General features: G+C 52.7%; 2 protein-coding genes across 4 annotated transcripts; both read left to right on the plus strand.

Annotated features, from left to right (window-relative positions):
* Positions 1-529: 529 nt before the first annotated feature.
* Positions 530-9,834, plus strand: AP2M1 (adaptor related protein complex 2 subunit mu 1). Of its 2 annotated transcripts, NM_001280346.1 has the most exon segments (12): positions 605-699; positions 2,695-2,811; positions 4,605-4,870; positions 5,918-6,000; positions 6,394-6,399; positions 6,593-6,728; positions 6,829-6,970; positions 7,440-7,559; positions 7,656-7,791; positions 7,895-7,992; positions 8,501-8,612; positions 9,223-9,834. In NM_001280346.1, coding segments are annotated over 11 exon segments (1,308 nt in total). In that variant the 5' UTR covers positions 605-699; positions 2,695-2,737; the 3' UTR covers positions 9,358-9,834.
* Positions 9,835-11,879: 2,045 nt separating this feature from the next.
* Positions 11,880-19,658, plus strand: ABCF3 (ATP binding cassette subfamily F member 3). 2 transcript variants are annotated; one of them, XM_516910.7, is made up of 21 exons: positions 11,880-12,021; positions 12,248-12,395; positions 12,537-12,616; positions 13,133-13,179; positions 13,400-13,497; positions 13,597-13,719; positions 13,877-14,143; positions 14,497-14,577; positions 14,665-14,724; positions 14,824-14,880; positions 14,991-15,013; positions 15,124-15,179; positions 15,293-15,493; positions 15,591-15,667; positions 16,729-16,773; positions 16,853-16,985; positions 18,254-18,342; positions 18,458-18,549; positions 18,755-18,887; positions 19,018-19,105; positions 19,193-19,658. In XM_516910.7, the coding sequence occupies exons 1-21, from the start codon at positions 11,949-11,951 to the stop codon at positions 19,349-19,351; spliced, it is 2,130 nt and encodes a 709-aa protein (XP_516910.2). In that variant the 5' UTR covers positions 11,880-11,948; the 3' UTR covers positions 19,352-19,658. The 2 variants fall into 2 exon arrangements, with proteins under 2 accessions (XP_516910.2, XP_024211610.1); XM_024355842.3 differs by lacking the exons at positions 11,880-12,021; positions 12,248-12,395; positions 12,537-12,616; ... (1 more) ...; positions 13,400-13,497; positions 13,597-13,719 and adding an exon at positions 14,400-14,406 and having other exon boundaries at positions 13,893-14,143.
* The last annotated feature ends 287 nt before the right edge of the window (positions 19,659-19,945 follow it).

Raw genomic sequence — 19,945 nt, forward strand, 5'->3', positions numbered from 1 at the left:
TCTTCCAAGTAGTCGCCTCCTTCCTCCCCGCTCCTCTCCTTGGGTCTTGATCCCTTGGAAAAAGCTCATGTCCGGAACAAATATATGAGAAAAGCTTGAGAGAATCAGAGGTAGTGTTAGAAAGCAGTAAATTCAGCACAAACACTTCTACTGCCCAGTTGTATTTATTTGTGTGTAAAGTGAGGACAGCCAGTCCTGGGACTCTGGAGACAGAAAAAGCCTACAGCAATCCAAGGCTTAACAGATGTGCTTCCACAAATGGCATTAATATCCCAAAGCTCTCCAGAACACAAATAGGAACAGGAGAAAGTGCAGGGACTACAATTCCCAGAGCGCTCAGTGAAAAAAAAAAAAAAAAATGAGGCGGGTGGAGCGGTGTATGCTGGAATGTGTATTTCTGGTAGGGCCGACTAAGGCCACGCCTACCCCTTCCTGAGGCGGGGGCGGTTTCTCGAAGGCAGTCGGTAGTTGTAGTTTTGCTAAACCTAGAGAGCTTCAAATTGCAAGCAAGGAGGCCGCGAGGCCTGACGGGATTTGTAGTCGGCGCTAGACGCCGGCGCGCACGCGCAGCCGGGGCCGGGGCGGGGCGGCGGCACTGCGGTGAAAGCCGAGGCAGCGGGCAGACGAGCAGGGGGCGGGCGGACATCTTGGGATCCGGAGAGTGGCCGGGCCGGCAGAGCAGAGGGCCGCGGACACCAGGTGAGCCGGGGATCTGGCCTTATGGCGTGGGGGAGGACGCTGCGGGTCGTCTGCCTCGCCGCGCAGCTTTGTCCTGCCCTGCACTGAGCTGGCGGAAAGCTGCCCACACCCGGGAGTGGCTTCAGCCTTCGGACCCGGGAGCTAGCTGACGGTGGGGCGGGGGCGCCCGGGGCGCGATTGCAGGGCTGGCGGGGAGCGGTGCCCTCCACCTGACCCGCCTGGCGCCTCCCATGAGAGGGATACCGCCTGGAATCCTCCCAGAGCAGGAACGCTGCGCAGCGCCCCCTCCCTAGGATCGTGCCAACCCCTTACCCCTCCGCGCAAGGACAATTTCCCCGTCTCGTAGGACAGTGACACCCCCTTGTGCCGCCGCCTTGCACCGTGACAGGTCTCACGCCATGCGGCACCCCCTCCTCTTAGTTCAGTGGCACCCCGCGGCTCTTCTTCCTTAGACCTGTGACAGCCCCCGCACCCCCATGGCACCATCTTTTCCCACAATGTCCTCCCCAAGGCGAAAAGCCTACCACCCTCTCATTACTCTGCACCTGAACCCCAAGCAGGCTCTGTCTCCCCAGCTTTCCCTTATTCACCACTGTCAGTTCCCCCGGCCGGTTTTTCCTTCTTAAAGCCTTGACCTTTTCCATACTGGAAACCCTTACCTTTAGGTGCACTCCACCAGCCCAGTTTGCTGCTGTGGGCTCACCTGAGGACGCTGCCTGGCTTTCACTGAAGGTCTTTCCCCTTAACTAAATGTTCCATTCTTGCCCAAGGCCCCCCTCTGGTTCTCGGGTGCCCTTCGCTACCTACCACTCGATACCTGTGGACTTGGTTCTTTGCCCCAGGCTCTACCTCCATTTTGCATCTCCTCTCCCAGCCTGTTTGGGACTGAGGGATGGGATGAGTCCACCACCTTGAGAGACCGCTCACCCCTCTGGAAGACCTTGACAGCCACAGGAAAAGGCTTTATTTTCCAGTTTAGAAAAGTCCTCTAAAGTACTCCCTGTGAAATTAATACCAGGGCTAATCCAGGAAATCTAAAACCAAATTAATGCCTTTTCTCAAACAGTCTAAATTAATTTGACCCAAATAATTTGGATAATTCAGGCATCCTGACATCCCTGCTTCTTGCTTATAGGCACCCAGGCCAGAAATGAGTTACTTCATGGGCCTGGAATCACGATTTCAGATGGAAGGATTTCTTAATTTTATGAGCCTGCGCCACCCCCACCCCCCAGTCCTTATTTTTATTGCATTCCAGAGCTTTTTGAAAGGGGGGTGGTAATCAGAAATAACTGTAATAAGCAGCTTGGGTGATGGAAGTGTAGTCTGCCAGCCCTAGGACCTTCCTCCTGTGCCCTTTGCCTGCTTATTCCACTGCCTGGAAGAGGTTAAGCCACACTCCCGGGTCCACATTAGGGCCTAAGGGCTCCCTTCTCTTCTCCTTATACCCTTTCCTGGAATGTTTGAATTCTGTGAATTAGAGTGCCGGAAGTTCAGGCCCTGCGACCTTCTCTGAAGGGTAGTGGAGCCCAAGAGACTGGATGCTGTAAAGGTTATGCCTGGGGGCCCCAGGCCTGAACCAACTGGAGTAATTCCTACCGCCATTCCTGCAGCCGCAGGCAGGCAGGCAGGCAAGCCTTAGTGAGTCACTGGCGGGAGCCCGAGAGTCTGCACAGGAGGGGGCCGAAAAGGATCATTCCTGAGCTCAGTGCTGGGGAGAGGGGGCGGGGGTTACTGATGCTCAGCCCCAGGAAAGGGAGGGTCAAAATGGCCTTAGAATCCTGGGCCTAATCTCTCTCTGTTTCTTTCTCCCATCTAGTGTGGAATAAACAGGAACTGGAGCCTGGCTGAGGGGAGGGGCATGTCTGGGAGGGCTGCAGGGTCACTTGCTAAAGGGTTGAGTCAGGAAAAAAGCTCCAGTGACCTGCACAGCTCCACAGGGGATGTTGGCAGCGATTCTGAGGTCTTCTTTTACCCTGCCCCCGCCTGTCCTAGGTCTGTTCTCAGAGCGATGGGCTGCGGAGACTGATCTGCCGCCATGATTGGAGGCTTATTCATCTATAATCACAAGGGGGAGGTGCTCATCTCCCGAGTCTACCGAGATGACATCGGGTGAGTCCCCTGGCGGAGCCAGCTGTGCCCCACCACTCCAGCCCCCCAGCCCCAGCATGCAGGATTAGGTCTTTTCCCACCATTGGCTTGACTTGGGCCACCCTGACCCCTGGCTGCACCCTGGAAGCTCAGCTAGTGTAGCCTGGCTCCCATTAGGTCTGGTGGTATTGGCCCGGCAGCCAGCCTGCCAGCCCCTAGGTGGGACCTGTGGAATGGCATGGTCCCACAGCTTTAGGAACTCCTTCCCTTCCTGCATCCTGTTTCTCTAGTTACAGTGCCTTTGCCCAGGCTGGTGAATTCCTTCTTTGAGGAGGAGGAGGAGAACTGTCTCCAGTGGGTGGGGTTAGTGGCCACGCTGGAGGCACTAATCCATCTAAGCCTTGCTCTCAGAAGCCCTTCCCATATCAAACGCCTTCACTGGATTCTGTCGAAAGCCCCTCCAAGCTGCCCAATCCTCTCCTGCTCCCTTTCTCAGGAGTCGTCAGGCTGCTGACTCAGCTGTCTCCAGTTCCTCTGGGCCATTCCCTGGGGAGAGGCTGGGAGGAAGCATGAGGCACTCTCTGGGTCACTGTGGGAGGGCAGGGAAGCCATGCTACCCTCTCAGTAGACCCAGAGCAGCTCCATATCCTGGGCCTTCACACAGAGCCACAGCCTGCCTTCTCATTCTGCGCCCTCTTGCACGCCCTTGTTCTTTGCGACTGAAGGGACCTATCCTAGCCTCCGAGGCGCTAAAGAGTAGGCTCCTCTGGTTCCTGCTGCCTGTTTTTCTTCCTCAGACAGCTTGAGATAAAGTCACAGAATGGGCCTGTGGCAGTGCTCTTCATTTGGCTCCCTGGCTGATGGGCTGGCTTGGCCCTTGCGGGCGTTTGTCCATTGGCTGGTGGTGTGGCATGAGCTAGAGCTGCAGCTGTGGCAAGGCCTGGCCTGTCTGAACCTGGCTGGCTACACCCCCCACCCCGGACCCCCTCCTGCCTTGGATGGACTGGGCAAGCCAAGGCCAGGTCACACGCCGCCTTGCCTGTCTTGTCTGCTTCTGCCTCACAGTGTGTGCTGCCCTCCCGGTGTGTTGTGTGTCTAACCCTCTCTCTCGTTGCTGTCACTCTCCTCTTCTTGCTGGCGTCATTTCTCTCATCCCATCTCATTGGCTGCCGTAGCAATAGGTAAGCGGCCTCTCAAGCTGCTGCCCAGGTACAGGTGGGTGGGGGCCTGCCCCCATCGTTTTCCTGCATCCTTTTTCATTCCCTCAACTTGCTCTGGAGTTGGATCCTGGGCAAGAATGGGTAGCACAATTCCATGGCCCCTTGGTACTTCTCCCTCCTTTGTGACTTCTGAAGCTATGCTGGCTTTGTCTAACATCTGGAGGAGTCGGCCCTCCCCACTGGTGGGATCACTAGCGGGAGGACTGACGAAGCAGTGTCTCTTTCTGTCCTGGACCTGGGAGCTTACAGGGAAGCTAGATAAAGCTGGGAAATTAGGGCCAGCCCTGGGAGTAAGGAATATCTGTCTCTAAACCTGATGAACCTCACTTTATTAAGGTTACATCAGCCTTAATAGTTGACTTCCCTATTTCTTGTGGCCTTTAGACACTAGCCCAGCTCAGGCGCTCTTCCCATGCCTCCACAGGGAGTCATAAGAAGGGAACCACTCCAGTGGTTTAGGCATTGGCTTTCTTTAGAGTGTGTGTGTCACACTTCTGCAGAAAGGAGGGTGGGGCTGTTAGCAGCTGTGGTTGATCCTTATGGGGTAAGGTTCGCCTGGGTGCTGAGTAGGCCCTATGCACTCTTTTCCCTCAGGAGGAACGCAGTGGATGCCTTTCGGGTCAATGTTATCCATGCCCGGCAGCAGGTGCGCAGCCCCGTCACCAACATTGCTCGCACCAGCTTCTTCCACGTTAAGCGGTCCAACATTTGGCTGGCAGCAGTCACCAAGCAGAATGTCAACGCTGCCATGGTCTTCGAATTCCTCTATAAGATGTGTGACGTGATGGCTGCCTACTTTGGCAAGATCAGCGAGGAAAACATCAAGAACAATTTTGTGCTCATATATGAGCTGCTGGATGGTGAGGCTGGCGGGCTGGCACGGCAGCGGGCGTAGGGTGGGAAAAAACCAGGCTGGGCCTGGCCTGAAGGTGGGTGTAGGTCCGAGGCTCTGGTACACTCTGAACTTTCTTTCCTGAGTATCTGGTCTCTTGGGCTAGGATCTCTATGCCCCTCAGAAGGCCAGTTCACATCCAGACCTAAAGGCTGGTCTGAAGTAGAACACAGAAATAGGCCAGCAGGTGATCTTCCAAGGGGCTAGGAACCTGACTCAGGTTTGGTGGCTGAACCTCCTGTATTCATCCTCTTTCCTTTGTGGCTTGGACCTTAGTTCACTAACTGTCCACCCAGTTTTCCATCTCAGCAGCTGCTTCAGAGCCTGGGGGAGAGTGAGATATTACAAGCCTCTTGGGGTGCACTGTTATCTCTGTTCCTCTGTAGAGTGTGATCTAAGAGAAGGTGAATACTTCCACCTTCCCAATGTCTATTTTCTGGAGAAAACGGCTCAAAGCTTCTTGACTTGCCACCCACTGGCCATGTGACTCTTCTATTGATTTCTTTTTTTTTTTTTTTTTTTTTTGAGACAGGGTCTTGCTCTTGTCACCTATGCTGAGTGCAGTGGTGCAATTGCAGCTTACTGAAGCCTTGACCTCCTAGGCTCAAGCAATCCTCCAGCCTTAGCCTCCTGAGTAGCTGGGACCATAGGCACATGCCACCATGCTTGGCTCATTTTTACTATTTTTTGTAGAGCTGGGTCTCGCTATGTTGCCCAGGCTGGTCTTGAACTCCTGGGCTCAAGTGATTCTCCCACCTTGGCCTCCCGAAGTGTTGGGATTACAGGCATGAGCCACTGCACCTGGCCTTGATTTCTCTATTTGAAAAAAATCAAACATTTGAATTGTTTTCCTGTAAAGCACAAATCACAGAATAAATGCTACAAAGCTAGAAGACTTTGTTGCGGATGATCCCACATGGGCTTTGGGAGCTGTGCCGGTCAGATGTGTAGGCCCAAGTAGGGGCTGGAATGAAGAAGCTCTGTCCAGGGGCTGATGGTTCCCTTCTTTTTGCAGAGATTCTAGACTTTGGCTACCCACAGAATTCCGAGACAGGCGCGCTGAAAACCTTCATCACGCAGCAGGGCATCAAGAGTCAGGTACTTGAATTGTGCAGACTATAGTCAGGGTGGAGTCCAATCTCCCTTCATCTCAGCTGGCCCCTGAGCCTTGTCTGAGCTGACTCATGAGCCCTCCCATGACAGGAAGTGCTGGCCTGAGCCTCCTGCCATGATTGCAGGCCTATTTTGCTCTGTGTGGTCCTCCCACTGCAGGAGCAGCCAATTCAGCATCTCTGTTACCAGGAATACAGCTCAAGCAGTTTCCTTTTGCACTGAGGGGTGGGGGAGGAGGCCTGGTCTTGAGGCCTGGTGTTCCTCAGGAGGAGCGAGCTTGGGCCCTCTCCTCTAGGATCCAAGCCTCATAGCTTTCTCCTCCTTTTCTGCCTCCCTTGCTGCTTCATGTGGGCACCTCGTTGGCCCTGCGGCCTCCAGCATCAGGTAAGCTCTTCCCTCAGCTTCCACCCTTGCAGCTTTGCTTTGTTTCTCCAGGCCCTGCCCTTTGGGGCTTATAGGGGAAAATGGATTACAGGTGGGGACTAGAAGGGGAATGAGGGTGGAGTGGGGATAGAGACAGGATGATTAAAGGGACAGAGGAGTGATGCCATTGCTGTTTGTTTCTGCCCTCATGTAGACAAAAGAAGAGCAGTCACAGATCACCAGCCAGGTGACTGGGCAGATTGGCTGGCGGCGAGAGGGTATCAAGTATCGCCGGAATGAGCTCTTCCTGGATGTGCTGGAGAGTGTGAACCTGCTCATGTCCCCACAAGGTGAGGTCCCTCTCACGACAAAGTTGGAGGGGGCCCAGGGCAGGATCCTGGGCCTGCCTGCCTGACTCCGCTGCTCCCCATTTATCTGTTCCATCACCAGGGCAGGTGCTGAGTGCCCATGTGTCGGGCCGGGTGGTGATGAAGAGCTACCTGAGTGGCATGCCTGAATGCAAGTTTGGGATGAATGACAAGATTGTTATTGAAAAGCAGGGCAAAGGCACAGCTGATGAAACAAGCAAGAGGTGCCTGAGGCAGGAGAGCTGGTGGGAGAGGGTGTCCCTTGGAGGGCTCAGTGGGGTCTAGTGAACCACAAGTTTCTTCTGGATTTCATTCCCACTGTAATTGCAAACTCTGTTCCTGACGGTAAGCCTGGCTGTTCGCTCTTGACATTAGTGCTACGAGAGATGAGGGGATCGTCCTCAGAGAGCAAGCCCCTTTGTTTGGTCCCTAGGACCAAGGCCTTTTCTGTACATACTGACAGCCTCTGCCCAGTGTGCCTGAAACACCCAGGTCCCTAGCAGAAGGAGCCCCAAGAGATGAGCTTGCAAGGCTTCCCTCTCATCCCAAGCTCTGGGGCAGACCTCCGAGTCACAGAGCTGCATTCTAGCAGCTTTTCATAGTCTCTGGTGCCAGCCTGGGGTGGAGTGGTCTCCCAGCATGACAGCTGTCATTCTCCCGTACCAATGAGACCTCTTCTGCCCCTGCTTGCAGCGGGAAGCAATCAATTGCCATTGATGACTGCACCTTCCACCAGTGTGTGCGACTCAGCAAGTTTGACTCTGAACGCAGCATCAGCTTTATCCCGCCAGATGGAGAGTTTGAGCTTATGAGGTGCCATTGGGGTGTGAGGAGGCAGCTAGTGCTGCTGGCAGATTGGGGAGACGAAGTGGGTCAGCTCTTTGGTAACCTTGCTTCCCATCCCTTAAGGTATCGCACAACCAAGGACATCATCCTTCCCTTCCGGGTGATCCCGCTAGTGCGAGAAGTGGGACGCACCAAACTGGAGGTCAAGGTGGTCATCAAGTCCAACTTTAAACCCTCACTGCTGGCTCAGAAGATTGAGGTGAGGACAGGGGGCTCAGGGAGGAGGAAGAACTTGTCCCTAGGAATAAAGGTAGCTGATGTCACAGCTTGACAGAGCTCCCTGACAGGTGTGTCACTTCTAGGTGAGGATCCCAACCCCACTGAACACAAGCGGGGTGCAGGTGATCTGCATGAAGGGGAAGGCCAAGTACAAGGCCAGCGAGAATGCCATCGTGTGGAAGTGAGTCTTTCCTTCATTAGGCCACAGCAGGGCTCAAGATCCCAGTATACCCTCTTGTTTTCAGCTTTGATCCTTCTGAATGAGGGGCAGGGGAGCGTGCCTGTTTGCTTTTCTAGGAGCCTCTGCTTGTACTGTCAGTCTTTATACCTCCATGTGAGTATGTACACGCCTGCATTTGGGTTCATGCACGTGCTTATTTTTTAAGATGCTTTGGCATTTCCCTTTGTAATGTATACATTACAAAGGGAATACATTGCCTTTGTAATGTATCTGTGAAGCAGACAAAGCAAACGATAGCATGCCCAAGCGTCTAGGCAGAAACTGCATCCTGTTGTTCTAAAGAAGTAGACCCAAGTTTCCACAGCAAGTGATTAGCAGGGTCCTGACCACTTCTCCTTGTTCTGGCACCTCCTGCAAGCTCCTGGGCTCTCTCCTTGCTTGAAATGGGCAACTGCCCTTGAAACTCCTCCAAGCCCCAATGGGCTGCCCATTGTCCCTGTGTTCCCAGGATCAAGCGCATGGCAGGCATGAAGGAATCGCAGATCAGCGCAGAGATTGAGCTTCTGCCTACCAACGACAAGAAGAAATGGGCTCGACCCCCCATTTCCATGAACTTTGAGGTATGGCAGAGGAGGGGCCTAGAGTCATGCCAGGGTATGCTGGAAGACCTCTTAGAGATCATTCCGATTAACCGCTGCACCTTAGAGGTGAGGAAACTGAGGCCTAGAAAGAAGAACTGGCTTTAATTCATAGATCCATTCTTCCCCTTTCAAGCCTCTTAGTAGAAATTACTATTTGTAATGAGGCAAATCTTTTACTTCTCTCGGCTTGTCCTAACACAGTTCTTTCAAAAAACTTAGATTGTTTAAATGCCAGGTAAGACACAAAGTTTACTTACAGACAGGATAATGGGCTGACTTTGCTTTGCGCATGTTAGACATAATTTTCTCCACCTTATTTTTAAGTTCATAATATTGAGCAGGATAAGTATGTTCTAAAGCAGTTCTTTGGTTGCTGTCTCCTGCTGATTAAAGGAACTGATTCAAGGTGTCACAGGTAGGGCTTTCTTCTTTAGTCACCTCTTAGGTCCCACGCCGCCCCAGCTTCTTTCAGGACCCCAGCCATTCAAACACCTGTAGTAGAGATGAAGTAGGGCAGGGCAACGGGACTTCCCAGAGGAGAGCGGCTGTAAGAGGAAGGCCACATTTCTAACTAGCTCTCCTTGCCCAGGTGCCATTCGCGCCCTCTGGCCTCAAGGTGCGCTACTTGAAGGTGTTTGAACCGAAGCTGAACTACAGCGACCATGATGTCATCAAATGGGTGCGCTACATTGGCCGCAGTGGCATTTATGAAACTCGCTGCTAGCTGCCACTAGGCAGCTAGCCCACCTCCCCAGCCACCCTCCTCCACAGGTCCAGGTGCCGCTCCCTCCCCCACCACACATCAGTGTCTCCTCCCTCCTGCTTTGCTGCCTTCCCTTTGCACCAGCCCCTGAGTCTAGGTCTGGGCCAAGCACATTGCAAGTGGGACCGGTGGAGCAGCCCCTGGGCTCCCTGGGCAGGGGAGTTCTGAGGCTCCTGCTCTCCCATCCACCTGTCTGTCCTGGCCTAATGCCAGGCTCTGAGTTCTGTGACCAAAGCCAGGTGGGTTCCCTTTCCTTCCCACCCCTGTGGCCACAGCTCTGGAGTGGGAGGGTTGGTTGCCCCTCACCTCAGAGCTCCCCCAAAGGCCAGTAATGGATCCCCGGCCTCAGTCCCTACTCTGCTTTGGGATAGTGTGAGCTTCATTTTGTACACGTGTGACTTCGTCCAGTTACAAACCCAATAAACTCTGTAGAGTGGAGTTGCTGGCTTAGTGTTGATGTGGGAGCTACATGGGGCGGGAACTGGTGTTGCTCTCTGCGCAGTTTTCTGTACTGAATACTCTAAAGGCTCTTTCCTTGTCTTGTCCCAGTTAGGCCCCTCCTGGGCCATCCAAGCCCTTATCCTTGTAGGTTCTGGGCCCAGGTTTCCTGGCTCCTCTTAGAAAGCCTCAAGGGCAAGCAGCCGCAGCGGGCCCCAGTACCCTGGGGATAGATTCTTTCCCTAGCTCCTTTTTATTCCCCCTGGTCCTCGGACTCCTAGGCTCAAGAGATCTTACCTGCCTCAGCCTCTGGAGTAGCTGGGATCACAAGCACGCACCACCACAGCACCCAGCTCTTTCTCTAATTCTTAGGCAGATGTTTTCTAATTAGATTAAGCATAGATTAAGTGTGAAGTTTACATTTGGTCTTGTAGCCATCCTAAGAAATTGACCTTTTAATTCCATCATTTACCCAAGCTTCCCAAATCTTGCTGACTGGGTGGTAGGAGGAAAGATTTGCAAGGAGAATAATATAATGGACTGGGCACGGTGGCTCACACTGTAATCCCAGCACTTTTGGAGGCCGAGGCGGGTGGATCACCCGAGGTCCGGAATTCGAGACCAGCCTGACCAACATGGGGAAACCTCGTCTCTACTAAAATTACAAAATTAGCCGGGCGTGGTGGTGCATGCCGGTAATCCCAGCTATTCGGGGGCTGAGGCAGGAGAATCGCTTGAACCCAGGAGGTGGAGGCTGCGGTGAGCCAAGATCACGCCATTGTACTCCAGCCTGGGCAACAAGAGCGAAACTCCTTCTCAAATTAAAAAAAAAAAAAAAGAATATAATGAATCTCCATGTCTTATCACCCAGCTTCAACTATGATCAATGCGTGGCCAGTTCCTTAATATCACATCCAGTCTGTGTTCACTTAACCAGGTGTCTTATCAAATTTTTCCAGATAAGGTCCATTGTGGTTGGTTAATGCTTCTCAAATTTTAAAAATTGATGTTTCCCTTCAGGTCTTGCAATTTTGTCGAAGAAACCAGAGTTCTGTAGTTTACCCCATCAGAATTTGCCTGTTGTCCCCATGAAGTCACTTAAAATATTCCTCTTTACCTGTATTTCCTGTAAAATGGTTCAATATCGGGATTGATTCCTCATGATGGCAATGTTTAATCCAAAGGGATGAATGGGTAATAATGTAATTTTCGGTGCCACTTTTAGAGACCAATTGGAGGAATATTCACGTTAAATATAAAGCAGTAGCATCATTTTGGAGGAAATTCCTAACTTCCCGAGGGAATCGGTGAAAGGAAATAGCCTTTTATTGGCATTTATTGAGTGCAGAGAAGTCTGCTCAGGGTGTAGGTAGGGAATAATTTATACAGGCCACGTTGTCCTGGTTTTCTTGCCCTTTGGCGGTGGATTTGGTCGTGCCCTGGGGTGGTGGAAGAACTGAATGGGCTTAATTCACAAAGGTCGGCTGAATTATACAGTGAAAAGGCGGTCGCGGCGGGGAGGCGGGTGGCGCTGGCCACCAGGCTGAGGAGCCCGTAGGGTCTGGGGACCCGCGAAAGCAAAGCACTGAGCAGGGGGCTTCTGAGAGTCAGGGACCGGGGTGAGTCAGCAAAGCTCTGGGCAGGCTCCAAAATGGGCCTGACTGGGTACGCACCAGCAGCAGACGCGCCTCCAGGGAGCGCATAAAACCTGGCAAAGCCAAAGTGCTTTATCAGCCGCCTGCCTCTTGGGAGGCTCCCACCCGCCAGACCACGGGTGCCTCGCGGCCCCGATAAACCTTGAGCTCCCAGCCCTTGCCCCACCCCTCGCTCCCGGAACTCCGCCTCCCAGAAGGCAGCGAGAACCGCACATGTGGCTAATCTTTCAGCGGAAAAGGTGTCGCGCACGCGCAGAGAGCGCGGCTCCGGCGCAGACTCGGCGCCTCTCCTCAAGGCCCCGCTCGCCCCGCCCACCGGGCTCCACGCACTCCGCTCCTTTCCTGCGTCACCGCTACACATGCGCCTTGCAAGGAAGGGCGAGATTTCGGGGGCAGGGCGGGGGGCGGGCCTAGGCCGGGGTCTCACAGCGACTGCGCGGACGGGTTCCTGAGTGGAACATGGCGACTTGCGCCGAAATCCTGCGGAGCGAGTTCCCCGAAATTGACGGACAAGTCTTCGACTACGTGACCGGTAAGCAGAACTGAATCGGCCGGCTGGGGAGACCGAAGTGGAGGCCAGGGAAAAGTCTAAGCGAGCGTCGTGCCTGGGACTGTTGCCAGGCCTCTCCTCTGCATGACCTCTTGTCCCGGGGGCTGGTTGGGTCTGGAGCCTGGACTGGGGCCTCTGTCTGGGGACTGAAACTGCTTGTGTGTCCACCCTACCCGATACCTTCCTCGTTCTACCACGCCCTGCCCAGGCGTCTTGCACAGCGGCAGCGCGGACTTCGAGTCTGTGGATGACCTGGTGGAAGCTGTAGGGGAACTATTGCAAGAGGTGTCCGGGGACAGCAAGGATGACGCGGGCATCAGGGCCGTGTGCCAGCGCATGTACAACACTCTGCGTCTGTATGTGCCAGGGAGTAGGAGTTGATGGGGGCGAAGGGACGGCGAACGGTCCGGAGACAAGAGGTGGGGGAAGAAGATCTGATGGCCATAGAGCTTTTCCCTTAACTCCTAACTGTGCGCTTTCTATCCCTACCCACATAGGGCTGAGCCACAAAGCCAGGGAAATAGCCAGGTGCTACTGGACGCCCCTATCCAGTTGTCAAAGATAACGGAGAACTACGGTGAGAGTGAGGGGAGGTTGAACTAACTGCCCCCCTGTGCTTTTCTCCGCCCCCAACCATCTGCTGCCTGCAGCTTAGGGCTCCTACGTCTTTTCCACAGGACAAGGTTGTAGGAGCTAGTTGATGTCTTTACCGAGGGCAGAAAAGCCCATGATGGGGGTGGGGAGGAGGTTGGAGGGTTCTCCCTCCAGACTCTTGGGTAGGGTAGGAAGCATAAGAGCGTGGAGCTGGACAGACGTGCTTTCACCCCCAGTTTTGCAACTTGCTAACCAGCTGCATGATCTTGTAAGAGTTGGTTATCTGTCCCCAGCCTCGTCTATGCCTCTGTATCCTTCTACGTGAGTTTTGTTTTGTTTTGTTTTGTTTTTAGTGCAGGGAAGATAATAGCCATCTATCTGCAGTATTATAAGGTTTTGTAGAAAACGTCTGTGTCTGTGCCTGGTTCATATTAGTCACTCAAAATGTTAGTTTCCCTTCCCTCAGGGAGAAGGTGACTGCTTTTCTTATCGCTTACAGACTGTGGAACCAAACTTCCAGGACTGCTAAAGAGGGAACAGTCCTCGGTGAGGAGGAGGAAGCAAGGGAGGGGACTGTCTGTGATGGGGTTGGGAGTTGACTGTCTAATTGGAGTATCTTTTGGGGGGATTTCTGGCTATGTCTTTTCCTGAGCCTTTGAGTCTGTTCATCATGGGTAAGTTAAGAGGGTTTACTCGAGATGTTCTCTCTTGGGGTTCCTTTCTGAGCCTACACCCGAGAGTGAAGTCGATGTGTTTGGACCCTTAGACAGTGAATGCAAAGAAGTTAGAGAAGGCCGAGGCTCGACTTAAGGCAAAGCAGGAGAAGCGCTCAGAGAAGGACACGCTCAAGACCAGCAACCCTCTGTGAGTGGGGGAAGCATGGCTCAGAAGAGAGCAGAGCAGCTTTTGCCTGGACAGAAGGTGGTGGGGAGCACTAAGAGCTGTCCATTTCTCCCTTTAAAGAGTCTTAGAAGAGGCATCAGCCAGCCAGGCAGGCAGCAGAAAGGAGAGTCGGTTGGAATCATCTGGCAAGAACAAATCCTATGATGTGCGAATTGAGAACTTTGATGTGTCTTTTGGCGATAGGTGAGGGAATAGTGGTGGCAGGGGTTGGCTTTCTTTTTCTAATTAGAGGACAATTTGGAGAGGTGAAACGGGGCTATAAACAATGTTAGGTTTGTCGTTAAACTTGCTGTGCACCTATTTCTAGAGCATCTTTGGTCTCCTTTCTCCACTCCTGCAGAGTACTGCTGGCTGGAGCGGATGTGAACCTGGCATGGGGCCGCCGTTACGGGCTGGTGGGGCGGAATGGGTTGGGGAAGACAACGTTACTGAAGATGCTGGCCACCCGGAGTCTGCGGGTTCCAGCCCACATTTCCCTGCTGCACGTTGAGCAAGAGGTTGCTGGAGATGACACTCCTGCCCTGCAGAGTGTGCTGGAGAGTGACAGTGTGCGAGAGGATTTGCTACGGAGGGAGCGGGAGCTCAGTGCCCAGATTGCTGCTGGCAGGTGAGGACTCCCGGCTAGGGAGTAACTAGCAGCCGCTGTCGCTTACAGAGCGCCTGCCATCCTGGAACAATCCATAATTTGCATGTACATCCTAGTAATCAGCAGAGCTTAGAACTTGGCACTCTGGGACTCAGAAGCCCTTGTTCTTTCCACAGTGCCCATTGCCCTTTCTTGTTCTTTCCACAGTGCCCATTTCCATAGTGCCCAAGGTAATGAGCACTGTGCAAACCCTTCCTGTATTCTCTTCCTCTTCCAGCCACAAGGTAGCCAATGGCCTTTCCAACGGTATAGGGTGCAGGACATCCTCCTAGACTGCCCCCGCTTAGGCCAATTGCTGTTTCTCCTCCCTCCAGGGCGGAGGGCTCTGAAGCTGCAGAGCTGGCAGAAATCTATGCCAAACTGGAGGAGATTGAGGCTGACAAGGCACCTGCCAGGTATTTAAAGCTCCCCCTCCCTCCTTCAGATTTCCTTTCCCTTCTGTGGACTGTTCCAACTGAGTTCTTCGATTTCTTCTCTACTAGGGCATCAGTCATTCTCGCTGGGCTTGGCTTTACCCCTAAAATGCAGCAGCAGCCCACCCGGTGAGTGACCCTTGCCATTCTTGGCTTTGAACCCTGTTGTCTCAGCCCCTTCCTGCCCTGATGAACACCCACCCATAATGTGACTCCATCATTCTTTAGGGAGTTCTCAGGTGGCTGGAGGATGAGGCTGGCCCTGGCCCGGGCCCTCTTTGCTAGGTGAGTCTTCTGGGCCAGTGTATGAAGCCCTATGGAAGATTGGTCTTAGCTCTTGGGAGGTGGCATGAGTTGCTGACCTAAAACCTCAGGCCATGTATTCTTTTTCATAGGCCAGATCTTCTGCTGTTAGATGGTGAGTTTGAAATGGGGCACCCTGACTTTAGGATGGGCAGGGGTGGTAGCATCCAAGTTCCTAGTTCTCCAGCCCTTCAATCCCAAGTGTGTGCTCCCCTGCTTCTCCAGAACCTACAAACATGCTGGATGTCAGGGCCATCCTGTGGCTGGAGAATTACCTGCAGGTGAGTGCCTGTGGGTGCTGGAGTGTGTTGGGGAAAGGCGGCCTCCAAGATACCTGGGGGCCTGAGAACTGACTGCCCTCCCAAACTGGGCCTGCTGTCCTGTGACCCCTCAGACGTGGCCCTCCACCATCCTAGTCGTCTCCCACGACCGCAACTTCTTGAATGCCATCGCCACAGACATCATCCACCTGCACAGCCAGCGGCTAGATGGTTACCGGGGAGACTTTGAGACCTTCATCAAGAGTAAGCAGGAGCGGCTGCTCAACCAGCAGCGTGAATATGAGGCGCAGCAGCAGTATCGCCAGCACATCCAGGTGTGGGGCCTGGCAGGGCTGGGGGTCCCATCCCAGGGGTTCCAGAGTGGGGGATAGTGGGAGAATTTGACCAGTGCCTACACTCCTCCACCTGCAGGTTTTCATTGACCGGTTTCGCTACAATGCCAACAGGGCCTCTCAAGTGCAGAGTAAACTCAAGATGCTGGAGAAGCTGTGAGTACAGCATCCTTGGCCAGGGCCTGACTCCTGTTCTCTTCTCTCCTTCCGCATTTGCAGGCCACCCTTGCCCTACCATTCTAGGTCTCTCCTTCGCTAGAAGCCAACTGTGACTTCCTCCTCTGCTGGGAAGCAGAGTATTCCACACTGTTCTTGGAGGGCTAATCTTGACTAGCACATGGCAACCACTAATTTACTTTCTGTTTCTGCTTCTATGTATCTGCTTATTCTGGGCATTTCATATAAATGGAATCATACAATATGACCTTTGTGCCTGGCGTCTTTTACCTGGCGTCATGCGTGAGGCTCGTCCATGTCGTAGCGTGCGTCAGAGCTTCATTTCTTTTCGTGGCTGGATAATATTCTGTTGTGTGGATATACAGCATTTTGTTTATTGAGTCATGAGGGGCCATTTGGGTTGTTTCCATTTTGGTTATTATGAATAATGTTGCTGTGAACATTGGTGTACAAATTTTTGTGTGGACATATGTTTTCAGCTTGCTTGGGTGTGTACCTAGGCGCAGAATTGCTGGGTTACCTGGTAATTCCAAATTAATGTTTTGAGGAACTGTCAAACTGTTTTCTAAAGCAACAACATCATTTTACATTCCTACCAACAAGGGATGAGAGTTCCAATTTCTCCATGTCTTTGGCAGCACTGTTATTGACTTTTTTTTTTTTAGTTTTAGCCATCCTAGTGGCTGTGAAGTGATAGCTCATTGTGGTTTTGATTTGCATTTCCTTAATAACTAATGATAATATGCATTGGGAGTTTAATTTTGAAGTACCCTTTCTATAAGTGCTGGCAGGAAGCTTAAAATCATAAAGCTTAGATGTTTGCGACGTGGAAACATATCACAATATAGTAACTGGGGATAAAAAGTCACAAAAAGCCTAATTCTATTTTTTAGCATACAGTAAATGAGAAGAATGGACTCTAATGATACCTGAGTGGTAGGAGTACAAGCCCTTTCTAAGTTTTCTCTGAACATATATTACTGGTGCAGGAAGTTATTTTTTTAAGTAATAAATCTAGTCTACCTCATCTCTTCTCCCAGGCCTGAGCTGAAGCCTGTGGACAAGGAATCAGAGGTCGTAATGAAGTAAGTGCTGGGCCAGTGGGGCTGGTGGGGAATTGCTTGCTTCCAGCTGCCCCCACATCCTCACCCCTACCTCCTGCAGGTTCCCTGATGGGTTTGAGAAGTTCTCGCCGCCAATTCTGCAGCTAGATGAGGTGGATTTCTACTACGATCCAAAGCACGTCATCTTCAGTCGCCTCTCTGTGTCTGCTGATCTCGAGTCTCGCATCTGTGTGGTAAGGCTGCTGTTTCTCTGTGCTGCGAGCTGGGACTCTCCTGTCTAAGTGTGTGGTGTGGATTGGCCCAGATCCTCAGGCTGTAAAGGGATGAGGTCTATGGAACAGGAGTGAGGGCCCGGGCTAAGGATTTTTCAGGACTTAACACTAGCCCTGTCCTCTGGCCGCACAGCGCTGCTCTTCAGGGAGGAAGAGCCTGGTGTATAGTGTTTTAAAAATACTTAAAGCAGTGCTTTACCTTATTGGTCTCGGTTCTGAGTTTTCTAAACCTGGAGACATTTAGGAGAGAGCATGGGCTTCAGGGTCAGACTTCGGATCTTGACTATGCTATTTCCTAGCTTGGTTACCAAGCAGCTTCCTAACTCTTAAGATGGCGCTGACATCTACCTCACTTGGTTCTTGGGAAAAGTAAGTCCCCAGCACTTAGCAAATACTCAAGTATTGCTCACCTTAGTATATGCATTTTTCTGTAGAGTTCTTTTTTTTTTTTTTTTTTTTTGGAGACAGAGTCCTGCCCTGTTGCCCCGGCTGGAGTGCAATGGCACAATCTTGGCTCACTGCAGCTTTTGCCTCCCGGGTTCAAACAGTTCTCCCTCAGCCCCACAAGTAGCTGAGATTACAGGCACCCGCCACCATGCCCAGCTAATTTTTTGTATTTTTAGTAGAGATGGGGTTTTACCATATTGGCCAGGCTGGTCTCAAACTCCTGACCTCAAATGATCTGCCTGCCTCAGCCTCCCAAAGTGCTGGGAATACAGGCGTGAGCCACCGTGCCCGGCTAGAGTCCTTAAAAATATTTTTTTGGTTGTTGAAGGAGTCATCGGGACTGGGGACTGCCTGGGACCCCTTCTAATTTCCTTCTCCTCTGTGTTACACACAGCGGTGCTCTTTTTATTGATACATAATTGTACATATTTATGGGGTACAGATGATACTTCCATGCATGTATACAATGTGTAATGATCAAATCAGGGTAATTAGCATATTCATCATAAACATTTATCACTTTATGTTGGGAACATTCAGAATCTTCTAGCTTTTTGAAAATGTACAGTCTATCATTGTGAACTGTAGCGTCCCTGCAGTGCTGTAGAACCCTAGAACTTATTCCTCCATTCCTCCTATCTAGCTGCAATTTTGTTTCAGTTAACCACAACTCTGCTCTCTACTTCTATGTGCTCAACACTTTTTAGTGCCCACATATGAATGAGAACATACCGTATTTATTTTTCTGGCACACACTGTATGACATTTTCATGTTTCTTAAGGTTGGAGAGAATGGGGCTGGGAAGTCTACCATGCTGAAGCTGCTTTTGGGGGACCTGGCACCTGTTCGGGGCATCAGACACGCTCACAGGTCAGGCCCACCCGCACCCCTGCCCCCATGAGCACATTTGCAGGCACCCATGCTGCCTGCGCTCCTTCGTGGCCATTGCCTTTGTCTGCTTTTCCACCTCGGCTTCTGCCTGCAGGAATCTGAAGATTGGCTATTTCAGCCAGCACCATGTGGAGCAGCTGGACCTAAACGTCAGTGCTGTGGAACTGCTGGCACGCAAGTTTCCTGGTGAGTTAGGGATTTGAGTGGGGGGAAGAGTTTGAGTAGGGAAGAGGGCTGAGGCTGACCCCAGCAGCTAGGCCTGCCTTGGGGTGCGTGCAGAGCAGCCCCGCCAAGCCTAGATGGAAGGACATGGGGACTTGGAGGTGTGGCTGGAGGGCACAGGGAGGGTGTTGGGCCAAGAAGCCACCTGATCTGGGGAGTCCTTTTCCAGGGCGGCCTGAGGAGGAGTACCGTCACCAGCTGGGTCGGTATGGCATCTCCGGAGAACTGGCCATGCGTCCTGTTGCCAGCTTGTCTGGGGGCCAGAAGAGCCGAGTGGCCTTTGCTCAGATGACTATGCCCTGGTGAGGCCTCATTTTCCAGAGCTCTTCCCCTCCCATTTCCCCTTCTTGCCCAGTAGAAAACTGTATCAGAAGGCTTTATTTTCTCTCACCACACCCCTTCACTGCCCACCTTCCTGGTTTTGCCTTCCAGCCCCAACTTCTACATTCTGGATGAACCCACAAACCACCTGGACATGGAGACCATTGAGGCTCTGGGCCGTGCCCTCAACAATTTCAGGGTGAGTGTGCCTTCACCCTGACCACTCCTCCCAGGCCTCAGTGCCTCTTGTGTCCCCCTGAGCACCTCCTGCTCTCCTGTCTTTCAGGGTGGTGTGATTCTGGTGTCCCACGATGAGCGCTTTATCAGGCTGGTGTGCCGGGAGTTGTGGGTGTGCGAAGGAGGCGGCGTCACCCGTGTGGAAGGAGGATTTGACCAGTACCGCGCCCTCCTCCAGGAACAGTTCCGCCGCGAAGGCTTCCTCTAGGGCCATCAGGCTGAGGACTCGCCCAGGACATGGACTGGCCTCTCAGACCCCTGGGCCACCACATAGGCCACCACTCCAGGCCGTGGACTTCCCCCAACTTGGGGACAGCCTTATTCCCAAATGTCTCTATCCTTTTGACTGGAGCATCTTCTGCACAACCTTGGGAGCCCATCCAAGGGTTGGTGAGGACTGGTCTCCCGGGGGCGGGGGTCTGGGGGGTACCCTCTGGGGTTATAGATTCCCCCACTGCCCCAGCTCTGACTGGACCCCAAGTGGCTGCTATGTAAATTAAATCTCTCCCCGCGTCTCCTTTGCCTCATGTCTGCTGCTCCCTGGGCAGTGGTTGCCTCCTGCTGAGGGCTGTGGACTCTCGGATTGGCGTTTTCCTGTGGCACTTGTATCCCTCACGTGTAGGAAGCAATAGCAGCACCAGCCTTGCCTCTAGAAGAGACATTGTCAAGCTACTGGGGCATGGAGGTCATCTGCCTGCCTGACCTTGGGGTGGGCTGAGCCAGTGGAATGAAGGGCAGTGTATTGGCATCATTGCGGTGCTGTTAGCCCTAGCCTGGGCTCAGCCTCAGCTGAAGGGGTCTT

Source organism: Pan troglodytes, chromosome 2 (genome assembly GCF_028858775.2).
Source record: "Pan troglodytes isolate AG18354 chromosome 2, NHGRI_mPanTro3-v2.0_pri, whole genome shotgun sequence".
NCBI classification, from domain to species: domain Eukaryota; kingdom Metazoa; phylum Chordata; class Mammalia; order Primates; family Hominidae; genus Pan; species Pan troglodytes.

Excerpts from the sequence above, each read along its gene's own strand:
- ABCF3 (XM_516910.7), top strand. The coding sequence starts at position 11,949 with ATGGCGACTTGCGCCGAAATCCTGCGGAGCGAGTTCCCCGAAATTGAC. Across the intron at positions 12,617-13,132 it reads AAAGATAACGGAGAACTACG|ACTGTGGAACCAAACTTCCA; the intron begins GTGAGAGTGAGG and ends TATCGCTTACAG. Across the intron at positions 18,888-19,017 it reads GCTCAGATGACTATGCCCTG|CCCCAACTTCTACATTCTGG; the intron begins GTGAGGCCTCAT and ends TTTGCCTTCCAG.
- AP2M1 (XM_009446931.4), top strand. The coding sequence starts at position 2,738 with ATGATTGGAGGCTTATTCATCTATAATCACAAGGGGGAGGTGCTCATC. Across the intron at positions 4,871-5,917 it reads CATATATGAGCTGCTGGATG|AGATTCTAGACTTTGGCTAC; the intron begins GTGAGGCTGGCG and ends TTCTTTTTGCAG. Across the intron at positions 7,993-8,500 it reads GAGAATGCCATCGTGTGGAA|GATCAAGCGCATGGCAGGCA; the intron begins GTGAGTCTTTCC and ends CTGTGTTCCCAG.